This window comes from Cibotium barometz, chromosome 3, assembly GCF_041138505.1.
Source record: "Cibotium barometz isolate CiBa-2024 chromosome 3, ASM4113850v1, whole genome shotgun sequence".
NCBI classification, from domain to species: domain Eukaryota; kingdom Viridiplantae; phylum Streptophyta; class Polypodiopsida; order Cyatheales; family Cibotiaceae; genus Cibotium; species Cibotium barometz.
In genome coordinates this window covers 19,530,474-19,550,897 of record NC_141048.1, presented here as the reverse complement: position 1 = coordinate 19,550,897, position 20,424 = coordinate 19,530,474, and the positions used below count along the sequence as shown (strand labels likewise).

Below are 20,424 nucleotides of genomic sequence, written 5' to 3'. Positions count from 1 at the left end.
ATCCTTAAAGGACATGAGTAGGTATGTAAGGTAACAATTCTTTAAGATAGTAATAATCGGTTGGTACAATATAAGGTATATCTACCTCTAGACTCACATCTGCATGTTGTGGGCTCATGTATCTAGGCTCACATCTCCAAGCTCACATGTCTAGACTTACATCTTTTTGCACATGACTATAGACTTATGTCCTCTAACCTAAGAGCTAATTTTTGAAGATTTTGAGATTTTTTAAACTTGATAAAAAATAATTAAGAATCATAATCTTAGTTAATAATGATTATATAAAGAATTAAGATTTTTTTTAAAATAGATTTGCATGCTTCTAAGCTACCAATTCAAATAACGCATGAAAAAATTATGAAATGCATGAACGCAATTAGCTCTCACACTAATCCACACCTAATAAAGCTTAATACTCGTATTTTTGAAGTGGATTTCACTCATAATCATAATTACTAAGCTATTTCTTGACTTAATGTAACAAGATCAAAGCCTTATGGGCTTCAAAATCATGCCAAAAGGACAATCAAATTAGGATTTCTTTCAAGAGATGAAAATAGAATACCCTTATGCAACAAGCTTCAAATCAAAATAGAAAACAATAAACTAGACATATCGAAGACTCTAAAACTTTATGTTTTTCCGAGTGTGACCTCCTAATCAACACTGAGCGATATTAGGTGATCCCAATGGCTTGGAATGGACGGATGAACGGAGCTAAGTCCTAGGCTAGTCCTCGATAGCAACGCCAAATATGTTCAAGTCAAGAGCTTACCTTAGCCTTATTGAAGCATGTGTCATAAAGGTTAGTATACCTCCCAATTACCCGTGAGATGATATCTTGGTATTAGACTGGAACGACATCAAATGCCAAAGGCACAGGTACAATTTCTTTTGTATCAAATGATGATATTATGAGAAAGCTTTTGAATGTTCTCTATGTATTGAAAACCAAGAGAAACATGTCATCTATCCCAACCATGAGAAACCATGACTTGAGAGGTCACTTAATTGGGATAATGCAACCAACGAAAGTGTTGTTCGAAGAGAAACCAAGCATAATTACCTTTTTAAGATTTCAACTTTTGTTGGATGAGCCAATGAAAGCATAAGGAAGTTATGGCATGAAAGGTTCAAATAGTTGAGCTTTACAATCTTCAGATATCTAAAAAAATTAGAATTAAGAGCACCAACTAGTGTTTCTAGAGATACTAGATGCATGTGAAGCTTGCATGAACAAGCCAACATTGGCAACCATTTTTTCAAAAGGCTACCTATAGAGCTTATTCTCTTCACCTTGTCCACACTAATCTCTATGGAAAGATGAGCATCATACCTTACTCTCCTCTACACGTTGTCCATGCTAATCTCCATGAAAAGATGAGCATCATAGCTTTAGGCGGTGGTCCTCGCTAATCTCTATGGCAAGATGAGCTTCAACGTGTCCATGCCAATCTCTATGGAAAGATGAGCACCATAGCCTCCTTAGGTGGCTCCTCTTACCTCATGTCACTGATCATTGACTACAATAACCTTAGGTGGCTCTTCTTAGCTCATGTCACTGATCATTGACTACGCTAAGAAAATTTGGATATATTTTTTCATCAATAAAACTAAGCATTTTGAAAAATCAAAAGAACTGTTTCCAGTGATTGAAATGAGACAAGCAAGAAGTTAAAAAACTTCAAGATGGATTAGGGTGGAACTGTATGTTCTTAAAAGAGAAGCTACACTAAAGCAATTAAGGAGATGATATAAGAAAATACGACATGTGTAAACATGAATATCAAGAATCTTCACAAGATAAGACTAAGCATAACATGAAAATAAAAAATAAATGGAGAATTAACTAAATTATTATTATAAACAACAATTACAACTGATAAAAAATATTTTCCACCCATGTACTTCGATTGATGGGAGTTCAACAGACATTAAAAAAGAGGTTACATACATTATAAAACAAGAGTGCATCAATGGTCAAGGTAGATAAATTGTTATACAATATAATTAATAGCTCCATAGACTATAATTAATAGCTCCATAGACTATATACAGTGCCTATGTTGGCCAACACCCTTCATTAGGTCCAACTGGGCCCAACCAACCACCTCTCTCAAGTAGGGTAATATTAGGTGAGGTTCTTGTTTGAGCCCCACAACCCATCCAAGAGTATCAAAAACCCATCCAAGCCTTGCAACCCGATGATAGTGTCTCAAAAAAGTCCTTCTCTACACCCAATGCAATCAATACAGCTATATTAGTGGGCACTTGCTTGTAACCTATTTGTCTAGATACTAAACATATATACAAGCCGTCTTTTAACCATCTAGCGACATCTACTTACAAATCAACAAGACTTATTGGCCTCTACATCTTCATCACCTCGTGAGAAATTGCCTCTCTCTCAATCAACTACTTTGAGGCAAGCTTATTCTCAAGGTTATGATTTCTTTTTAGATATGTGGTCTCCCATTGCGACTTCAAAACCAATAAATATTCTATAATTGATAAAATATACTAGAACAAATTCACAACACTATCAATACCCTTGCTGATGATAAAACACAATGTGTATACACCCTTTGTCCTCCTTGCAAAAAAAAGAGACATATTGACATGCTTATGTTGATACTTTACTAGTAGCATATCCTATCAATCCCAAATAGTAGTGTCCAACAAGTCCTACAAAATCTAAGTGCATTATTAATATTGTCCAACTTTCCTTCTGAGCCAACAAGTAGCCCTAACAATGCATTGTTACTAACATGTTGAGCCATTCCTCAAGATGTGATATGACATAGTAGCTAGCTAAACAATCATGTCCAAAGCCTACATTCTAATAGCTTTACAAACTTGTGCGTTAGAGGAATCATATGACAAGACAACTTGCAACTCAAAAAGATAGTTAGAAAACTAAAATATTATTACTATTGCATATCAATGACAATAATTGGATAACAATTGCTTTCCACCCATGTGCTCCAATTGATGAGTGTTGAAACACTCTAACAAAGACTTTATGCAATGTGAAATAAGGGTGCACATATTATAAAGATATATTGTTGATTGATGAATGAGCAACTACACTACTCTATCTGCTAGTGTCATAAACACTTTTTGAAACTCAGTCTAATTAACCAAATGACCTAATTGGAATAATATTAAGCTAAACATAAGCCCATAAGTCATTTTGCAACACTTGTACCACCTTTTGACACAATCAACTTGACTAATTAACCAAATGACTTGATTGGGATAATAATAGACTAAACATAAGCCCATAAGTCATTGTGCAGCTTTCAAATCATTTGGGATGGTTTAGGTAATCGCTCAAGGTCATATCAATATGTACTTATATGCAACATACCTGTGTGTCGACCTAGACAAGCCTTCTCTAGCTAGTCGGCCACACTCCACTACACAATGTCCAAACAATACATCCTTGGGATCTATGTGTACCACTCTAAAGACATGCAACCATCTTTACATAAAGATAACATTCCAAGATAGAACTAACCGATGCTCACATACTTACAATGACAAGGATGAAGTATTCATTTGCAAAAGTATTACATCCAAAAAATAAAGACATCAAAACAATAAACCATGATGCCCTTTTTAAGTATAAGGAAACCAATTTGAATACACAATACCCATTTCTATTTACAATTGCAAGCATGGTATCTATGTTACATAGAAACTTGAAATATAGTGCACCTATTTCACAAGCAATCTAAAGTGGGTAAATGTGGTAACCAAAAAAAATGTATATGGTCTAATTTTACACAAAAGGTAGACTTTCTAAATATGATATATACACATTCCTTTCCCTCACTCCAAATAATTTTCTCCCTGCATGATCTAAACTCACATTTTGAAGTAGCGACAATATGGTAACCATGAGTTCACTTACAATCATTACCATTATGTGAAAGAGAATGAAGTCAAAGCTTGCACCTTTCCATTGGCACCAAGATTTAGTTGCAAAACAAGGTATAGTCGATTCAATTAGCAATATTAATTATGTTCATAGGTAGTGACACTATCCATCTCATCACCTTAGTGACAAGATCTTTTACACACAAGTAATGCTTCATCAAAAGAGTAGCCTAGGCTTTGTTGCAAAATTGGATATGAATAATCTGTATAGTTGTAGCCTTACCTATGTAGGCTTTTTGCCTTAACCTAAAAATACAAAACCAAGTAGCAAAAATCTTAATTACTTGGCAATTTTAGAAAGTAAGACACAAGTCTCTCTTTGTCCAAATGTGTCCATACGTAAGGCAATCCACCTTCAAAACCCTTATGATTTCTCTTTGCTTTAGGAAGGTGCTTTAGAGCACCTCCTTTTAGTTAAAGCATGATTTGGTAGCATGACACATGTTCCTAGCTACTCCACTACCCACCTTCAAATAGGTAGATGAGCAACTTTGACCTTCACGAGACCACCATAGAACCAACAAAAACCCTAGACCCTGGAAGGTCATTTTATCTTAAACAAACCCTAGATCATGGAAGGTTGCTTTATCTTCAAGCGAAATGAAGCTAAATGCTAATTGCCTCTTCACAATTTTCCACACACACATCAAGTTGGAGACTGATACCATCTAGACATTTTCTGTGGTGGACAATGTAGTAGAGGTACAATGACCTTTGTCCTACAGACATGCTCCCCTGCTGGACAATGTAGTTTTAAGATATCTTTAATCTGGGAACTTACACAAAGAACCTCTTATTGTGACCTGCCGACTTAGGTCTTACTTTGGTAACAAATGTTTCACAACAAGATCAACACCTGTAGGCTTTCATTTTGGGAATCTTGTGGTAACACCTATGCCTGAAGGTTTTATTAAGAGAGACCTAGGTCACACACACACACACCCACACCCACACCCACACCCACACCCACACCCACCACACAACGCAAACAGAGAGAGAGACATTGTTCTTTGGCACAAAACCCTTTCATACAGGCTTGGTATTCCAGCACACGCACTGTAGAGAGATGAAGTGCAGTTCAGCTCGTGCAGCCAAAGATAAAAGCACATCACGCAGAACATGCAGAATAGGTACCAACCTGTAGACGTGTGTAGCATAGGTTCACATGGTGTATGGGCATACTATGAGAAACACATGTGCACATTAAGAAGGGTCTGCAACCTCTGCAGTTAATAACCTCAGATAACAAGCAAATTGACCATCTCCATCCCAAGGTATGAGCTTAAAGCCAAAACACATGAATGCAATAAAAAATTTCCAGCACCGGCGGGTTGTCAACGATGGAGAACACATGTAAAGATACATGAAAAGGCATATAACCATGCATGTGTCCATAGCTGGCATTGTGTGTAGAGATCAGAGAGAAACAATTTTCACCTGATGATCATCGTGACCTTGAGCCAATCCGCAAAGCCATGGCAGCAGCCACCCCCCCCCGGGCAAAAAATAAAAGAGGACCAGATACATTCAAGAGTCCAGTTCCATGGCTTGTGCAGCTTTGGCTTTGGAGAGGGCTGAAGGTTTGACCTTCACCTTAGCCCTCTTGCCAACCTTGAAACCTCTTCTGCTTCCACTCTTCTTATTGGATGAATCGATCTGATCAAAGAAGGATTACTACTCAGAGAAAAACAGATTCAGCGGGAAACATAAGATAACAGAGGGTTTTCTGGAGTACCTTCATTTTGTCAGCCTTGGCTTTTAGCTTTTTGTCTCTCTTTGCTTTGTCCTCTCTCTCCCCTGCAGCAACAACAGGACAGAACACACACATTACAGAGAGCGTTGATTTCAGAGATCAAGTAGCGGGTAAGCTGCTCACGCTTGAGGTTGAACTCGTGCTGCTTCTTGCGCTTTGAGAGGCTGTTCTTCTTCGACATGCTGTAATTAAGCCCTAAAACGCAGCATTCTGGTTACGTTTGTAACGCGGAAGGCACTCTTTCACACGCGCTTCTGCCGGACAATACTTTTCAGTAACACCAACTGGGCGGGCGCCCTTTTACACACTTAGCATCTTTGCCCGAGCCATGGATGGTGGGCTATCTTTCACGTGCATATATGCATATTGAGAACGTTTTGTGTGCATATTTATTAATGCCACTTACGTTGCATTAATAAATGAATACAATAAAGTTAAAGGCCACATAATGTTGTCTTCGTAGCTCTGTCCAATGCTGTACCTGCGTTCCTGTTGCCACAACCACGCCCCGTACCTGCTCACCACCTGAACCCTCTACCAAAACCTGCTCCCCCTCCCCTCCACCAAAACCACCTGCTCCCCCTCCTGTGTAGCTTCCAAGCAGTCCTCGAATTTTGGAAGAAAACCTCATGCAGCAATAATTCTCCGCCACTCACCCCCCTCGCCCTAAAGTGCCCAGCCTGACCTCTCTCTGCAAGGCCCTATCATCGCTTCAGCTCTCTCGCACGTGGCACACATGTGTGTCTGTGAGAGAGATGCTCTTGTTAGAGAGAGAGAGAGAGAGAGAGAGAGAGAGAGAGATTAATCTGTAGGTCTCCATGTGATGCTTCCCTGACAAAGAAGCAATTTGGTTTGGTAAAGCTTAAAATAAACAGACGACTTCTTTGCACAACCCTCGTGAAGATATGTGTAGGTCATGTAAAAAATCCACTTGTCAACTATGACTTCTTAAGGAAGTTCTCATTCTAAATAGGGGCTTCACTGCAACTTACTGAAACCTTTTAAACCATCGTCTCCTCATTGCCCAACCTAATTAATTAATACCAAAAACATTTTGGGTGCTTATATGCAAAAGTGTAAGGGCAGCCAAGTTAACTTGGACAATGAGTGAGAAGTCCCGACACTCACCCAAAAGTCACCCTCGCCCATAGAGTAGGGCATATATGTATGTCCCGTAAGGGCGGCCAAGTTAACAAAGGCTCTGGTAGAGTAGGGCATATATGTATGTCCCCATCAAAAGTGTAAGGGCGGCCAAGTTAACTTGGACAATGAGCAAGAAGTTCTGACACTCGTCATGCCAATGAGAGTGCTTTACACACTAAGGTCACATGTAGGCCCTTTACACACATCCATCATTATCTTTTTGCCTCCCCATTATGTGGGCAGGTGCCAACAAATAAACTTGTAACTTAGTCGGGCACCCTTTGCACACATCCAAATGTTGTTAAGAAAAAGTGGGACACTGAGACCCTCATTTCAAAAAGGGCTCTCTGTGCTTATGGATCCTTTTCTTGCTATGGGATATTAAAAAACCGAGGACACGTAAACCATCTCCTAACCATTTGACTACATTTGGCTGCCATCATCCAGTGTTTAAACTATGGGTGCTCGAGTACTTACGACAATGGCTACTCCTCATATAGGGGGCCTTACAAAATAGAGCACATCCATCACCTATAGTAACAACACGAGGGTGGAGCATTGAGCAAATGTTTTCCCAACCCCTCTCCCCAACTGTCCATGAACTATCTCTTCTGTTCAACATCAACTTCATGCGAGCATGAAACATTGGGTTATTGGAAATCATGCAGCTCCGATAGCAGCATCATGTTATTGGCAATGATCATGCAACTCTAATAGCAACATTGTATCTCAATGTGAAAATGTCTACATTCTCTATTTGCATTCTCAGTCATCGAGTTCTTATGTGAGCATGAACATTGGGTTATTGGTAAAATCATCATGCAACTCCGATAGTAGCATTGGGTTCTTGGCAATCATCATGCAACTCTAATAGCAACATTGTATCTCTATTAGTAATAATGCATTCTCTATCTACATTCTCAATCATCAGGGTTCTACGAACATGGAACATCGGGTTATTGGCAGTCATCATGCAATTTTGATAGTAGCATTGAGTTCTTGGCAATCTTCATGCAACTCTAATAGAAACATTGTATCTCAATGTGAAAATATATGCATTCTCTATCGTTAGCTTCACCTCTCCATCCATGCTAAGCTCGCGCACATAATGATGTTGTATCTCAATGTACACTTTGGTAACACCCATGTCTCCTAAAGTCCTTCTCAACCAAACTCATGAAGCAAAGCATATTGCCTTGTACTTAGCCTATGTAGACGAAAGTGCCATTGTAGGTGTGTTGATCTAGTAACCAAAAATAAATTTTCTGCTATCACAATCTCTTGCCCAATCCAAGCCAAAAAATAAATTTTCTGCTATCACAATCTCTTGCCATTGTAGGTGTGTTGATCTAGTAACCAAAAATAAATTTTCTGCTATCACAATCTCTTGCCCAATCCAAGTCAAAAAATCTAGTCAAGATATTTTTTGATGTGTAAGTGATGCCATACCCAATGGTACCTTTGATGTACTTTAACACTCGCATCTTTGCCTCCTAAGAGTCTCTCTGGGGGGCTGATTTGAGAACCACTACGGACACCAACTACAAAGTTGATGCCAAGCCATGTATTGATCGAACTCCCCACCAACTTCATATTCATAAGTGGAGAAGCATCTTCCATAGATAGCTTTGCATTAACCTCTATGGATGTAACCATTGACTAGCCATGCCAAATGCCTTCATAATTTCTATTGCATACTTTTATTGAGAAATGAAGATTCTATTTGACTCTTGCCGAACCTCGATCCCCAAATAGAAATGCATAATCCCAAGTTCTATCATTTCAAACTTTAAAGTCAACATCTCCTATGTTTATTGGATTTGTTGAATCTACTTTGCATGCTTCCCTATCATAATGAAGTTGTCCACATGTAGTACAATGATTCATGAGGTCATCCACATATAGGACAATGATCATGTACATATAGGTCATCCACATATAGGACAATGATTAATGTACATGTCTTGTTCAAAGAAAGTATACAAATTTGCACATGGTGGGCTTTTAAAAAGACCAAAGCATCTATCCATTGGTACCATGCCTGAGGGGCCTATTTTAGCATATGCAATGCCTTTTAGAGTCTACAAACTTTGTTTTCTAAACCAATATCTTAAACTCAAGTGGTTATGCCACATTAACCTTCTCCTTGAGATGGCTATTAAGAAATATTAATTTGCAATACAAGTTAGAACCACTTACCACTATACAAATAGCGTGACAAACAATCTTAGTTGTGGGGGTGAATGTCTCCTAAAAGTTGAGCCCTTTAACCTGTGTAACCCCTTTGCCACGAGCCATGCCTTGTACTTATCCAATGGACCATCAAACTTGTACTTCATCTTCCAAACTGACTTGGTGCTAGTAACTTTTAGTTTTACAGGATGATCCATAAGATCCCAAGTGTAGTTTCTTATAATTGAGTCATAACTGCATGGTGGCCTCCCTCCAGTTTAGATGTGCTAATGCTTCCTCCAAGTTGGCTGACTCCTGTACTTTCATTATCTCACCCATCAAGACCATATTGACAATGTGAGAGGATGCCCTCTTCTACTTCTCTATTCTCTTAGATTTGTGTGAACATAATTGCTGGCTCATCTGTGATTATTACCAGAAGGAGATTTCCATCGAAGAGTTGCTTCACTCATTTAGGATATGGCTCCTTCTATGGTGTTGCAGGCTTCTCTTCACCATCATCTAATAAATCTACCTCTTGTGGAGTTGCTACTGTCACTGGTTGGATGTATCTATTGGGTTACTTCTTTGTTGAATGATAGTGTGAACAACCTACTAATGAGGCTATTCCACGAGAACAACATCGTGGCTGATAATTATCTTCTTTGCCTTTAGTTTATACAGTTGAGTATCCCTTTGACTACATAGATGAGTCTGGAACATGAATAAAATAGTCACATCCAAATGCTAAAATATGCTACTGAAGGTTTCTTATGAGAATAGGCTTTGTGAGATGTCATGCCCTTTTTTACCAACTTGTGTTAAGGATATGCATTGTAGTGTTAACTACCTTGACCCAAAAAGAATTTAGCATTCCTTTCCCTTTAACCATTCTTCATGCTATCTCCATCCCTTTAAGCATAATTCATGTGGTATCTCCATCAATTGTGTGATTCTTATACTCTGCAACACTATTTTGTTGGACAATATAAACAACTGTCAAATTTCTCTTGATCTTTTGCTCCTTGCAGTAGGCATTGAATTTAGAAGATGTGAATTCTCCTCCTCGATCTATTCGAAACTACTTCAGCCTCTTTCGTATCTCATAGCCTTATCCCAAAGAAAATACACCCACATCTTCTGACTGAAGTCATCGAGATCAATAACAAAAAGTAGGAAGAACCACCCAGTGCATTGCATTTTACCATAAAGATTTGCATGGACAAGCTTTAGATGAGCCTTTATACGATTCTTTCTTTATTATGGAAATGCATGCTAATGTTACTTACCCATCATACAAGCTTCACATATATCTGATATTTCAAAAAACGCTGGCAGATGTGCCATAATCCCAATCCTTTCATCCGAGCCCTTTACATCTCTTTTAATACTATAAAGCTTAATCACCCAAATATTTCATGCCATAACTTGCTTGTCCAAACATGGTCTTAGGCTATGAAAGTCAACATCTCATACAAGTTATCACGTTGGATTCCTCTCCTTACAACATTGCTCCCCATCGATGGCATTTGTGATGACTACACTATCCTTATTGAAGAGAACCTTCGAGTCATGGGTGGTCACCTATGGCCGCAGCTAAAATCAGATTACTCTTGATTTCTAGCACATAAAGTATAGCAGATTCCTATTGATGTTTGAGAATGGTTAGCTATGGCCACAACTAACAATAGATGGCATAACTTCTTAGTATCACCATTGCTTGAAATAAAAGAAATGGTACCTATTCCCATGGCTGGTCATTTGGCATTGCTCCTAACCTCTACTAGGATGGACTCCGCCACAAGCTTGAGGTCATGCTCCCATGGCTTGGCATTTGGCATCGTTCTTGATTGCTACCAATATGCCCTCCCCCACCATAAGCTTGAGGGAGCTAATTTGCCCTTTGACTGGTTATATGTTGGGATGCTCCACTATCGATGATCCATGAACCATCGAGATCCTTCATTGTTACTTTAGCACTATTCCTACACTCCTTCTTATCTGCTTCCTTCAATCTACATGATTTAATCACACGACCACGCTATTAGTATACAGTCAATGTCCGCCTCTCAGCATATATATCACATCTATGTTTGGTGTACATTTGTAAAGGCCCCCATTATAAGAAGAAGCCATTGGTGCACATGTCTTTGGTAGGAACCATGGCCTAGACACTAATGTTATGACCATTAATGGTTAGGAGATGGTCAAGGGGTAATATTTCCTAGGATACCTAAGTTCATTATTAGTGGTGGGTGGGCGATGGATGGTTGGCTGCATTCTTGATGTGTGGGCAGTGAGACCGCATCCATACAATGTAACTGACTGTGTCTACCACACCAACACTATATATGGACATAATTATCATAAGGTAAGGTATCCAATACTTGTGAGTATCCATGCTCTCTACACTTAGTACTTCCTCTATCCAGAGTCTATCTAGATTGCAATCTAATCTCTACTGTTGAGAGCGCATGGGTGGACAGCGCCATCACATTGTACTTATCTCAGAATTTTAAATTCTCTATCTATTACATTGTCTATTGCACTTTGTTTTGTTATCTATCTTTTAGATGTGCTATATTCTTATATGGTATATCAGAGCTTAGGTGTTTTTAGTAGAAAGTGCAAAAAGTCTACTCTTTCTTTGCATAGAATACTAGGAGTGATGGCTTTTACCTCTTTTGTTGCACCAATCCTACATATTTGTCCACCAGCCTTCACAGAAGGCAATGGGACAAATAACACTCTCTCAAAATTCAAAATCAACACCAGTTTAGACTCTTATGAGCGTCTAGAAACTATTCTAAGAACGACTGCAGAACTAGTAGGAACTCTCAACCCCAATAATAGCGTGAATACACTTCCACCAGATGCTACACATCTTTGGGCATGAAAGAGGTGCAATGTGAATTCACTTTGTGCCATTGTCACCAGTGTAAGTGATTCTATTCTTACTTTGATTCAACACACAACTAAGGCATCAAAGGCTTAGAGCATACTGAGGAATCAGTATGAGACCCGAAATTAGACCAGGATTACATTATTGATGAATATAGCAGCATCAGCACAAGGAAGAGACATAAATATTGTTACTAGACGAGCCCCACTCTCTTGTTATGCATGTGGTGGTCCTCACATAAAAGCTGAGTGTCCGAATAAAGTCTACAAGGATAGCTCGACTGCAACAAATCATGTTCCCCTAGATAGATGGTGTAGTGGTTGTGGGATAGAGCATCTACTCAAAGATTACCCTTACTGTACCACCCAACCTTCTAGTAGTGGTCCTCCTAGACCGACAACAACCTTAAACATGCTAGGAGTTCTTTGGGGAAGGAAAAAAACCCAATCTTGACTTTGGTCACTGTAGTACTAAAAACAAGAGCTCAAGCCAAGCAAGCCCCTAGAAAAGGTAGCTACTGAAATTGATGTCTTTCAATAAAAATGCAAAAAAGAGAAGGAAACACAACAAGAAGAAGGGTATCCTGGTTGGTAACGACAAGGATAAGGTTGAAATCCAAGGTGGATCTAAATCTTATAGTTCAAAATCGTCTCCTTAATTCAGAATCGTCTCCTTTTATCTCCACCGATGAAACCTTAAACTATACCAAAAAAGCCATTGATGGTAGTTTGGAACAGAATTTGCAAAAGCTACCTAGACAGTTGATGCAATATCCCAACCCAGTGGAAGAAAAGCAATGCCTTAAGGCAGCTACAAATTCAGTTAAACAAACTCAATTGGAGTTAGAGTGTGTATGGGCCAGTGAAGACTATTACGATTCACCCTAACCCTCCTTGAAACACATCCAAAAAGAGATTACATGGTAAATGGCAACTGTCGTGAGGATCTTTCCAATGGCAAAGCTCGTAATCCTTGAGGTCTCCAAGCTCTACAACTCCTTGAGAAGCAATTCCACCGCACATCCCAGGAGCGCTATCACACCGCCGCGTTGCACTACGAGTAGTCGTCCCTCCTCTCGCCTCACTTCAATCACACACACTCACTAGCATGCATTAGGAAGAGAGATTAGCAAGAGGATTAGCAAGAGCAAGACTCAATTGCACAATGGGAGAGTACGTTGTATTATGAGAGATATTCACTTATATACATGGCCATAAGTGTTCACAGTCACTTAAACTATGGCCGGCGGGCACTTTAGGCTCATAAGAGGCCTAATGCAATTACAATGACTACTCTCATAATATATCCATGAAGTACATCACAGGACTTCATCCTTGCTTGCTACCACATGCTCTTAAGGCGAAAATTGCTATAAATATTCCGTCACACCATTACGGGCGCCCGTCCAAGTTATAGCTTTGGACACTGTCGCTTCATATCTTGAATGTATGACCCTTTGGTGTATCTACCGTGTCTGCAACATTCTCACTGTACACACATGTATTCAAAATCCATAGTGCCTATGTGATGGGGCTATTCCCTTGTAGCGATGCCACTTATGAAGGCCCCTTACGCCACAAGAAAGGCACAGGGAATGACCAAATGTCATGGGAATTCGCCTAATCACACTCGGGTACACAAACAGCTCAACCGAGAAGCCAATCTACCATGGTCTATGCACAAAATACATGGTCTATGCCAATCTACCATGGAGGGCCCTTATGCCATGAGAAAGGCACAAGGAATGACCAAATGTCATTGGGGATTTGCCTAATCGCACTCGGGAGCACAAACAGCTCAACCGAGAAGCCACTCTACCATCATCTATGCACAAAATACAAACATGAGTGTGCACTCACCTCGTTGAACTTTGTAGGTGAGGATGGGGTTGAAGAAGTAGATGCTTTATCGGAGTCGGTTGTTAACACAGATGGTAGGTCATTGTGTAGAGGGGCTTTTGTGGTTGGAAGAGGCTTGTATCCTTTTGCGTTCAACATCATAGATATCCATTAAAGTTGGATCCTCTTCCTTGCAGTATGGTATTGTCAACTTTTTGTCGTTGACCATCATAAGATGACTCTATCGCTAGGCAAAGCACAGTGGTGCTTGGGTAGCAATAGTCCATTTATGCCCCAAGATCAAATCTGCTTCCAACACATAACCACAAAAAACTTGCAAGTGAGGGGGTTAGTTTCAATATATACTGTATGTTTAAAGTACCCCAAACATGGCATGTTCAAGTCTTGTGTAAAGGTAATCCTTTCAGGATGTGCTGTGAGTGTTGGTTGACCTAACAAATCCCATAGTTCGAGGGTCATGAGATTGTGTCGAAAGATAGCCAGCCATTGGGTTCAGTCCTTGTGTGATCCCTGGCAATCCTTGTGTGATCCCTAGTAATCCCTCTATCGTGGCCATGTTAGAGTGCCTAAATGCTTCTTAATGAGCAAACACAATTTTTTTTCTTTTTATATTCTCCCACAGCCCGTTATAGCCTCAAGAGGCTTGGCATACTCTTCATTGGATCAAATGGGTGTTCATTTGCCCTAATTAGCTTAGGCGCTATACGCACGTGAACGACCTGAGATAATTTTCTAGGAAAAGCGTATGCTAGTAACTTTCCAGATGGAAGAGGAGGTTCTAAAACCTATTTTCCATAAGTGCCTCAAGACGAAAAAAAAATCAAGAATTTTTTCCATGTTTCGCAACACGTTTTTTAGGGTGTTCGAAAAGGAATTTTGAAAAACTCTGTATGAAGGATTTGTAGTATTTTTGGAGTATTACAACTTTGTTTCCCTGAGTCGTCCGTGATTTTGTCATTTAGACCTTCAAAAAGTAGCCCGACTATTACTTATTGTCGTTTTCGCGTTGTTTTTTGCGATTTTTCATGGTTTTTGGGCTATTTTTTACCTCGATTTTCGGGTCGAATTTTGAGGCTGCTGGTCGGAGGCCAAAATGGTCAATTGTGACTTCGGACGGCCGAGTCCAAATTCAAAGAGCTCAATGTCAACTTTTCGATGAGCCCTAGAGCGTCTTTATCGGATATATGGTTTAGGAGATACGGGCCTCCAAACAGGAGTGTTTTCCATAGTCTTTTTTTGTTTGCCACAACGAACCCCCATGTCGAGATGGACTTCACGAGTTTTTTTGTGGGCGTGAACTCTAGTTCCGTGAAATCGCAAAAAATGGTTCACGCCATGAACCGAACTTCAAGGATTAATAAATTTATTTATTTTTTTACGTAAACTCTAGTTTCGTGAAATTGCAGAAAATGGTTCACGCCATGAACCGGACTTCACGGATTATTAAATTCTTTTTTTTAGGGTTCCGTGAACTGTGAGGTTTTTGCGATTTTTTTTAAAAAAAATTAGGGTTCTGTGAACCTTTTAGGTTCCGTGAATCGTGAAGTTTTCAGGTTCCGTGAACCGTGAATTTTTTTATTTTTTTTAAAGGTTCTATGAACCATGAAGTTTTTATAAAAAAAAATTTAAAGGTTCCGTGAACCTTTTAGGTTCCATGAACCGTGAAGTTTTCAAAGGTTCCGTGAACCTTTTAGGTTCCATGAACCGTGAAGTTTTCGGTTCCGTAAACCGTGAAGTTTTCGCGATTTTTTTGTTAAAGATTCCGTGAACCGTGAAGTTTTCAAGTTCCATGAATCGTGAAGTTTTCACGATTTTTTTTTGAGTCTAGTGGGAAATACGAATTTCTCTTTTTGAAGGGATATTTTTTAATTTAAAATGGAAGGGATATGGACATTTTCCCAAAAAGGAAAGTAGGAATCAAAAAAGTCAACCTTTTAATGACTCCCAAAATGGACAAATTGACAACTCATGAGCATCTACTCATTAAATTCTCATTAGTCTTAATGAGTTATGTAAAAAAGTGATTAAGAATTAATCCTTTCGTTAATCTTTTTCTCTTTTACACTAATCAAGGCCTCTAATTAACCACTAATCCTTAATTAATTCACACAATTAAGCACATCATTGAATAGAGCAAGGAAATGCTAATCTTTGTGCATCAACAATTATGTAAATTAATTTAAAATAGGAGATTAATTAGACTCTTAATTATGGTCTCCTCTTTTAAGGTAAACAACATTCTCCAATAGATGAAAAATTTGATGTGATTAGGTGTTTTGATGTATCTAGATGCTCTCAAAACACTCAAAAACACCAATTTCGACTACTTATATGATCAATTTAGACCCCAATTAACACATTTTTTAAATTTTTTACCTCTTGAGCAAGATTAATCACCCTCAATGATAAAAACCAATCCATTAAAAGAAATTAGTCAAATTCAAGGATTTTTTTGATGGTTTTAAGAAATTTTTTGAAAGATTAAGCTACTCCTAATGCTTGCTAACACTCTAATCTAAACAATTTCAACAACAACAAACACACAATCAAACTAAAATTAATGATCTTAGTTCTATGTTTAACACTAAAGAGAGCTAACATTCACTAAAAATTACATTCTATTGCATTGTTTGATGCAATGGTGGATGCAAACTAAGCCTAATGAAAACTATGTGCAAGCCCTAAGAACATGAAAAACAACAACAAAAATAATAAATTAATCTAAAAATTAAGCAAAAAGCATTCTTTTCAAAAATAAAGAGAGCTATTCTACACCAAATCTCACACAAATCACCATCAAATCCACATCTTTTTCATGGGAAACCATTAATCAAGATACTGGGCGCAATGGGTTATGTGTAGATTAGAGGCAAAATGATGGAAAAAGCCAAGGGATGGCTCCCCGACGCGATGCCAAAAATGTTATGATTCACCCTAAGCCTCCTTGAAACACATTCAAAAAGAGATTACCTAGTGAACCGCAACTATCATGAGGATTTGTCCAATGGCCGATTCATAACCCTTGAGATCTCCAAGCTCTATAACTCCTTGAGAAGCAATTCCACCGTGCCTCCCGCCACGAGCGTTGTCACGCCGCCGCGTTGCACTACGGGTACTCGTCCCTCCTCTCACCTCATTTCACTCACACACACTTACTAGCATGCATTAGGGAGAGAGATTAGCAAGAGCAAGACTCAATAGCACAATGGGAGAGTATATTGTACTATGAGAGATATTCACTTATATACATGGCCATAAGTGTTCACACTCACTTAAACTATGGCCGGTCGGGCACTTTAGGCTCATAAGAGGCCTAATGCAATTACAATTACTACTCTCATAATATATCCATGAAGAGGCCTAATGCAATTACAATGACTACTCTCATAATATATCCATGAAGTACATCACTTAGGACTTCATCCTTGCTTGCTACCACACACTCTAGAAGCAGGAATCGCCCCGTCCAAATTGTAGCTTTGGACACTGTTGCTTCATATCTTGAATGTATGACCCTTTGGTGTATCTACCGTGACTCCTTGATGTAAGATAATGGCGATAGCTCTTGTTAATCCTAGAATTGGATTAACAAAGACTCCCCAATCTTGTTCTTCCACACCACTCTCAGAAATACTAGAGATAGATGATGGACTCCGAGTCTAGAAAAATCAAGACTAAGACTAAGAAAGGAAATAAATGAACATCTAACAAAGGACAATGAGGTGCACGGGAATCTTCCCTGTAAACCTAGAAACCAGACTCTTCAAGAGGAGCGAGAATCCCTCTTCTCAGATTTCCTTGAACAAAAAACTGACCAAGATCTCAAGGATCTTTGGCAACATGCAACTCTTAGATCTCCTCAAAGATCTAAGGTGCCTTCAATCATTGATGCAAACTCTCTTCCTGAATCTTGGAAATATGAAATAGACCTTGATTCCCTTGTGGGATCTTTGGAAACTCTTCCTCTGTATCTTGGAAGTGAAGGTCGAGAAATAGAAAAAAAGTCTAATAATGGCCTCTTTACTACAAGGTCTATACATTTTCCTAAAGGCAACTTTGTCCAAAAATAAAATCATCACCCAAGGAATGTGGAATTGTTGCAGACAATCTTGTCTACTCCACTCACTATTCCTTTAGGCCAAAGGTGAGCCTACCATGTGGAATGATGTACAAAAATGTCTAAGTGGACGCCTTAGGGAAAGATAGACGAGATTGATGATGAGGACAATGAAAATTCAAATTCAAATCGAGAAGGAAGTCTTCCAGAAGTTCCTATTAATAAATTAGGAGTATACTAATATTATGAAAGCGAAGACATGAATGCTACACTTCTACTCTCATATAAGGAATACAAAATTCAAGCCATACTTAATGGCGGAGTTGGAGTGAGAATAGCCAATAAGACATGTTGGGAGAAGTGGGGAAAGACAAAACTTGAGCCCACTAGTGTGTTAGTTAAAATGGAAGACGATTCTCTCGAATGGCCATTTGGCAAGATAAGTCGGATGCGCATGGAAACATGTGGCATAACTTTTGAGCATACCTTTCTTATCACATGGATTTCCCAAGGCCAACTATCTATGATGTTATTTTAAGAAGGCCATTCATGAGACAGTTATTGATGATTCATAATTAGCAAACTAATAACATTTATCTTCAAAATGAAGAGCAATTGATCAAAGTCAATCTGACTAATCACAATGCTCACCCAGCCACTAGGTATCCAATAGACATGGATTCCGATACTACTTTCCATTCAAGGGAATCCATTGTAACTAGTGTATGTCTTATGTGCAAGGAAAATATTAATCATCTCGAGAAGGAAATTTTTGCTGAAAAAGCACACGTTATAAATGGAGACATGGATATTAATCTAAACCAAATTGCAAAGGAAATCAATAAACATAACCATGAGATAGCCTCCATTCCATATCCAACATACTGTGAAAATTGGATGCAATTATTGGCAACTATGGATGTAGTACTCCCAAAAATTAAAACCAAATTCTGGAAAGATGAAAACACGGAAGTTATTTTGCTTATGATAAATCCCGTATCGATAAAGGAAATATGTAATGATCAAGCTTCAAGCAGAAGTGATCATGAAGATATCCTTTATAAGAAAATAAGAAAAGCAAAAAAGAAATTGGGTAAAATTAGGAACAAACCTTTGAGGATTAGGCCAATCCCGTATCGATAAAGGAAATATGTAATGATCAAGCTTCAAGCAGAAGTGATCATGAAGATATCCTTTATAAGAAAATAAGAAAAGCAAAAAAGAAATTGGGTAAAATTAGGAACAAACCTTTGAGGATTAGGCCAAGCCCTCACCCTAATCTTGAAAGTGAGAATCATTTCTTACAGTATGTGGGTGGTGCTGTGCAATCCTATGATAAGTACTCTAGGAGAGGATTTTAATTGGATCACTCCTGTTCAAACCCTTGAGTCACTCCTGTTCAAACCCTTGAGTCAATCAGAGGAGCTAATGATTAATCTGAAACATCTTTAGAAGATATCTCCTCCCTCCAAAAAGATGACTTGAAGTTCCAAAAAGAAGAAGAATAAGCTTCTAAAAGAAGCCAAATGGAAAACTTGGGAAGAGAAACAGCTTGAAGAAGACGTGTGCAAAATCCCTGAGTATTCAGAAACTATAACATAGGAGAATGCATTGTTTACAGTGAAAAGGCTATGAGAACCAAGGAAGAAAGTGCGGGACCCTCATATGAAAGATCTACTGAGGTCAAACAAGTTAATCTTGTTGAACCCGCTAAAGAGCCTAAACCGGTTTGCATTGCTACTACAGACTTAATAAAAGCGGAGGAGAAGGATATTATTGATCTTTTGAAGGAATTCAAAGATGTGTTTTCCTGGAAATACACAAATATGAAAGGGGTGTTACTTGAAGTTTGCAAGCACACTATCCCTATTATAGATGATGCCCAACTAGTAAGGTAGCGGTCTTGTCCTATGAATCCTAATTATGCAAAATTAGTTCAAGAACTTGATAAGCTCAAGGCTGAGTTTATTTATGAAATATAACACAGTGAATGGGTTTCACCAATAGTGGTTGTTCCAAAGAAGAATGGAAAACTCAGAGTGTGTGTTGACCTGAAGAAAGTCAATGCGAAAGTCAATGCAGCCACAATTAAGGACCATTATCCTTTGCTATTCACTGAACATGTATTAGAAAGGGTAGCTAGAAAGGAGGCTTATTGCTTTTTGGACGGCTTCTCAAGCTACTACCAAGTTCAAATTGATCTTGCTGATCAACATAAGACAGCTTTCATTATTGAATGGGGCACTTTTGCTTACAAGGTTATGCCTTTTGGTTTGATCAATGCTCCCACAACCTTCCAAAGGCTAATGTGTACAACTTTCTTGGACTATCTAAGAGAATTTCTTGAATTTTTTAAGGATGATCTAGCTGTAGCATCACTTTTGAAGGGACACTTACGCTGTTTAAGGAAGGTGTTTCTCAGATGTAGACTCTATAGAATCTCCATGAATCCAGAGAAATGCCAATTCATGGTAAAGCATGGAGTAGTCTTGGGACACATTGTCTCTAAAAATGGTATTTCCACAAATGATGGTAAAATCAAAGTGATCCTTGAATTACCTCCACCAATAAATCCTAAGGGAGTGCAAGGGTT

At 38.7% G+C, this 20,424-nt stretch overlaps 1 protein-coding gene across 1 annotated transcript; it reads right to left on the bottom strand.

The window, feature by feature from the left end:
- Positions 1 to 5,153: 5,153 nt before the first annotated feature.
- Positions 5,154 to 5,974, bottom strand: LOC147639812 (uncharacterized). Its single transcript, XM_086774346.1, has 3 exons — positions 5,822 to 5,974; positions 5,681 to 5,742; positions 5,154 to 5,601 (listed from the first exon to the last, which is right to left on the bottom strand). Exons 1-3 carry the CDS (start codon positions 5,877 to 5,879, stop codon positions 5,473 to 5,475), a joined length of 249 nt encoding a protein of 82 aa, XP_086630472.1. The 5' UTR covers positions 5,880 to 5,974; the 3' UTR covers positions 5,154 to 5,472.
- Between the last annotated feature and the right edge of the window lie 14,450 nt (positions 5,975 to 20,424).

What these genes read in the sequence shown, in the direction of transcription:
- LOC147639812 (XM_086774346.1), bottom strand. Translation starts at nt 5,879, where the DNA reads ATGTCGAAGAAGAACAGCCTCTCAAAGCGCAAGAAGCAGCACGAGTTC. An exon ending in GCACGAGTTCAACCTCAAGC is followed by an intron (nt 5,743 to 5,821) that starts GTGAGCAGCTTA and finishes TTGTTGCTGCAG; the next exon opens with GGGAGAGAGAGGACAAAGCA. An exon ending in CCAAGGCTGACAAAATGAAG is followed by an intron (nt 5,602 to 5,680) that starts GTACTCCAGAAA and finishes TTCTTTGATCAG; the next exon opens with ATCGATTCATCCAATAAGAA.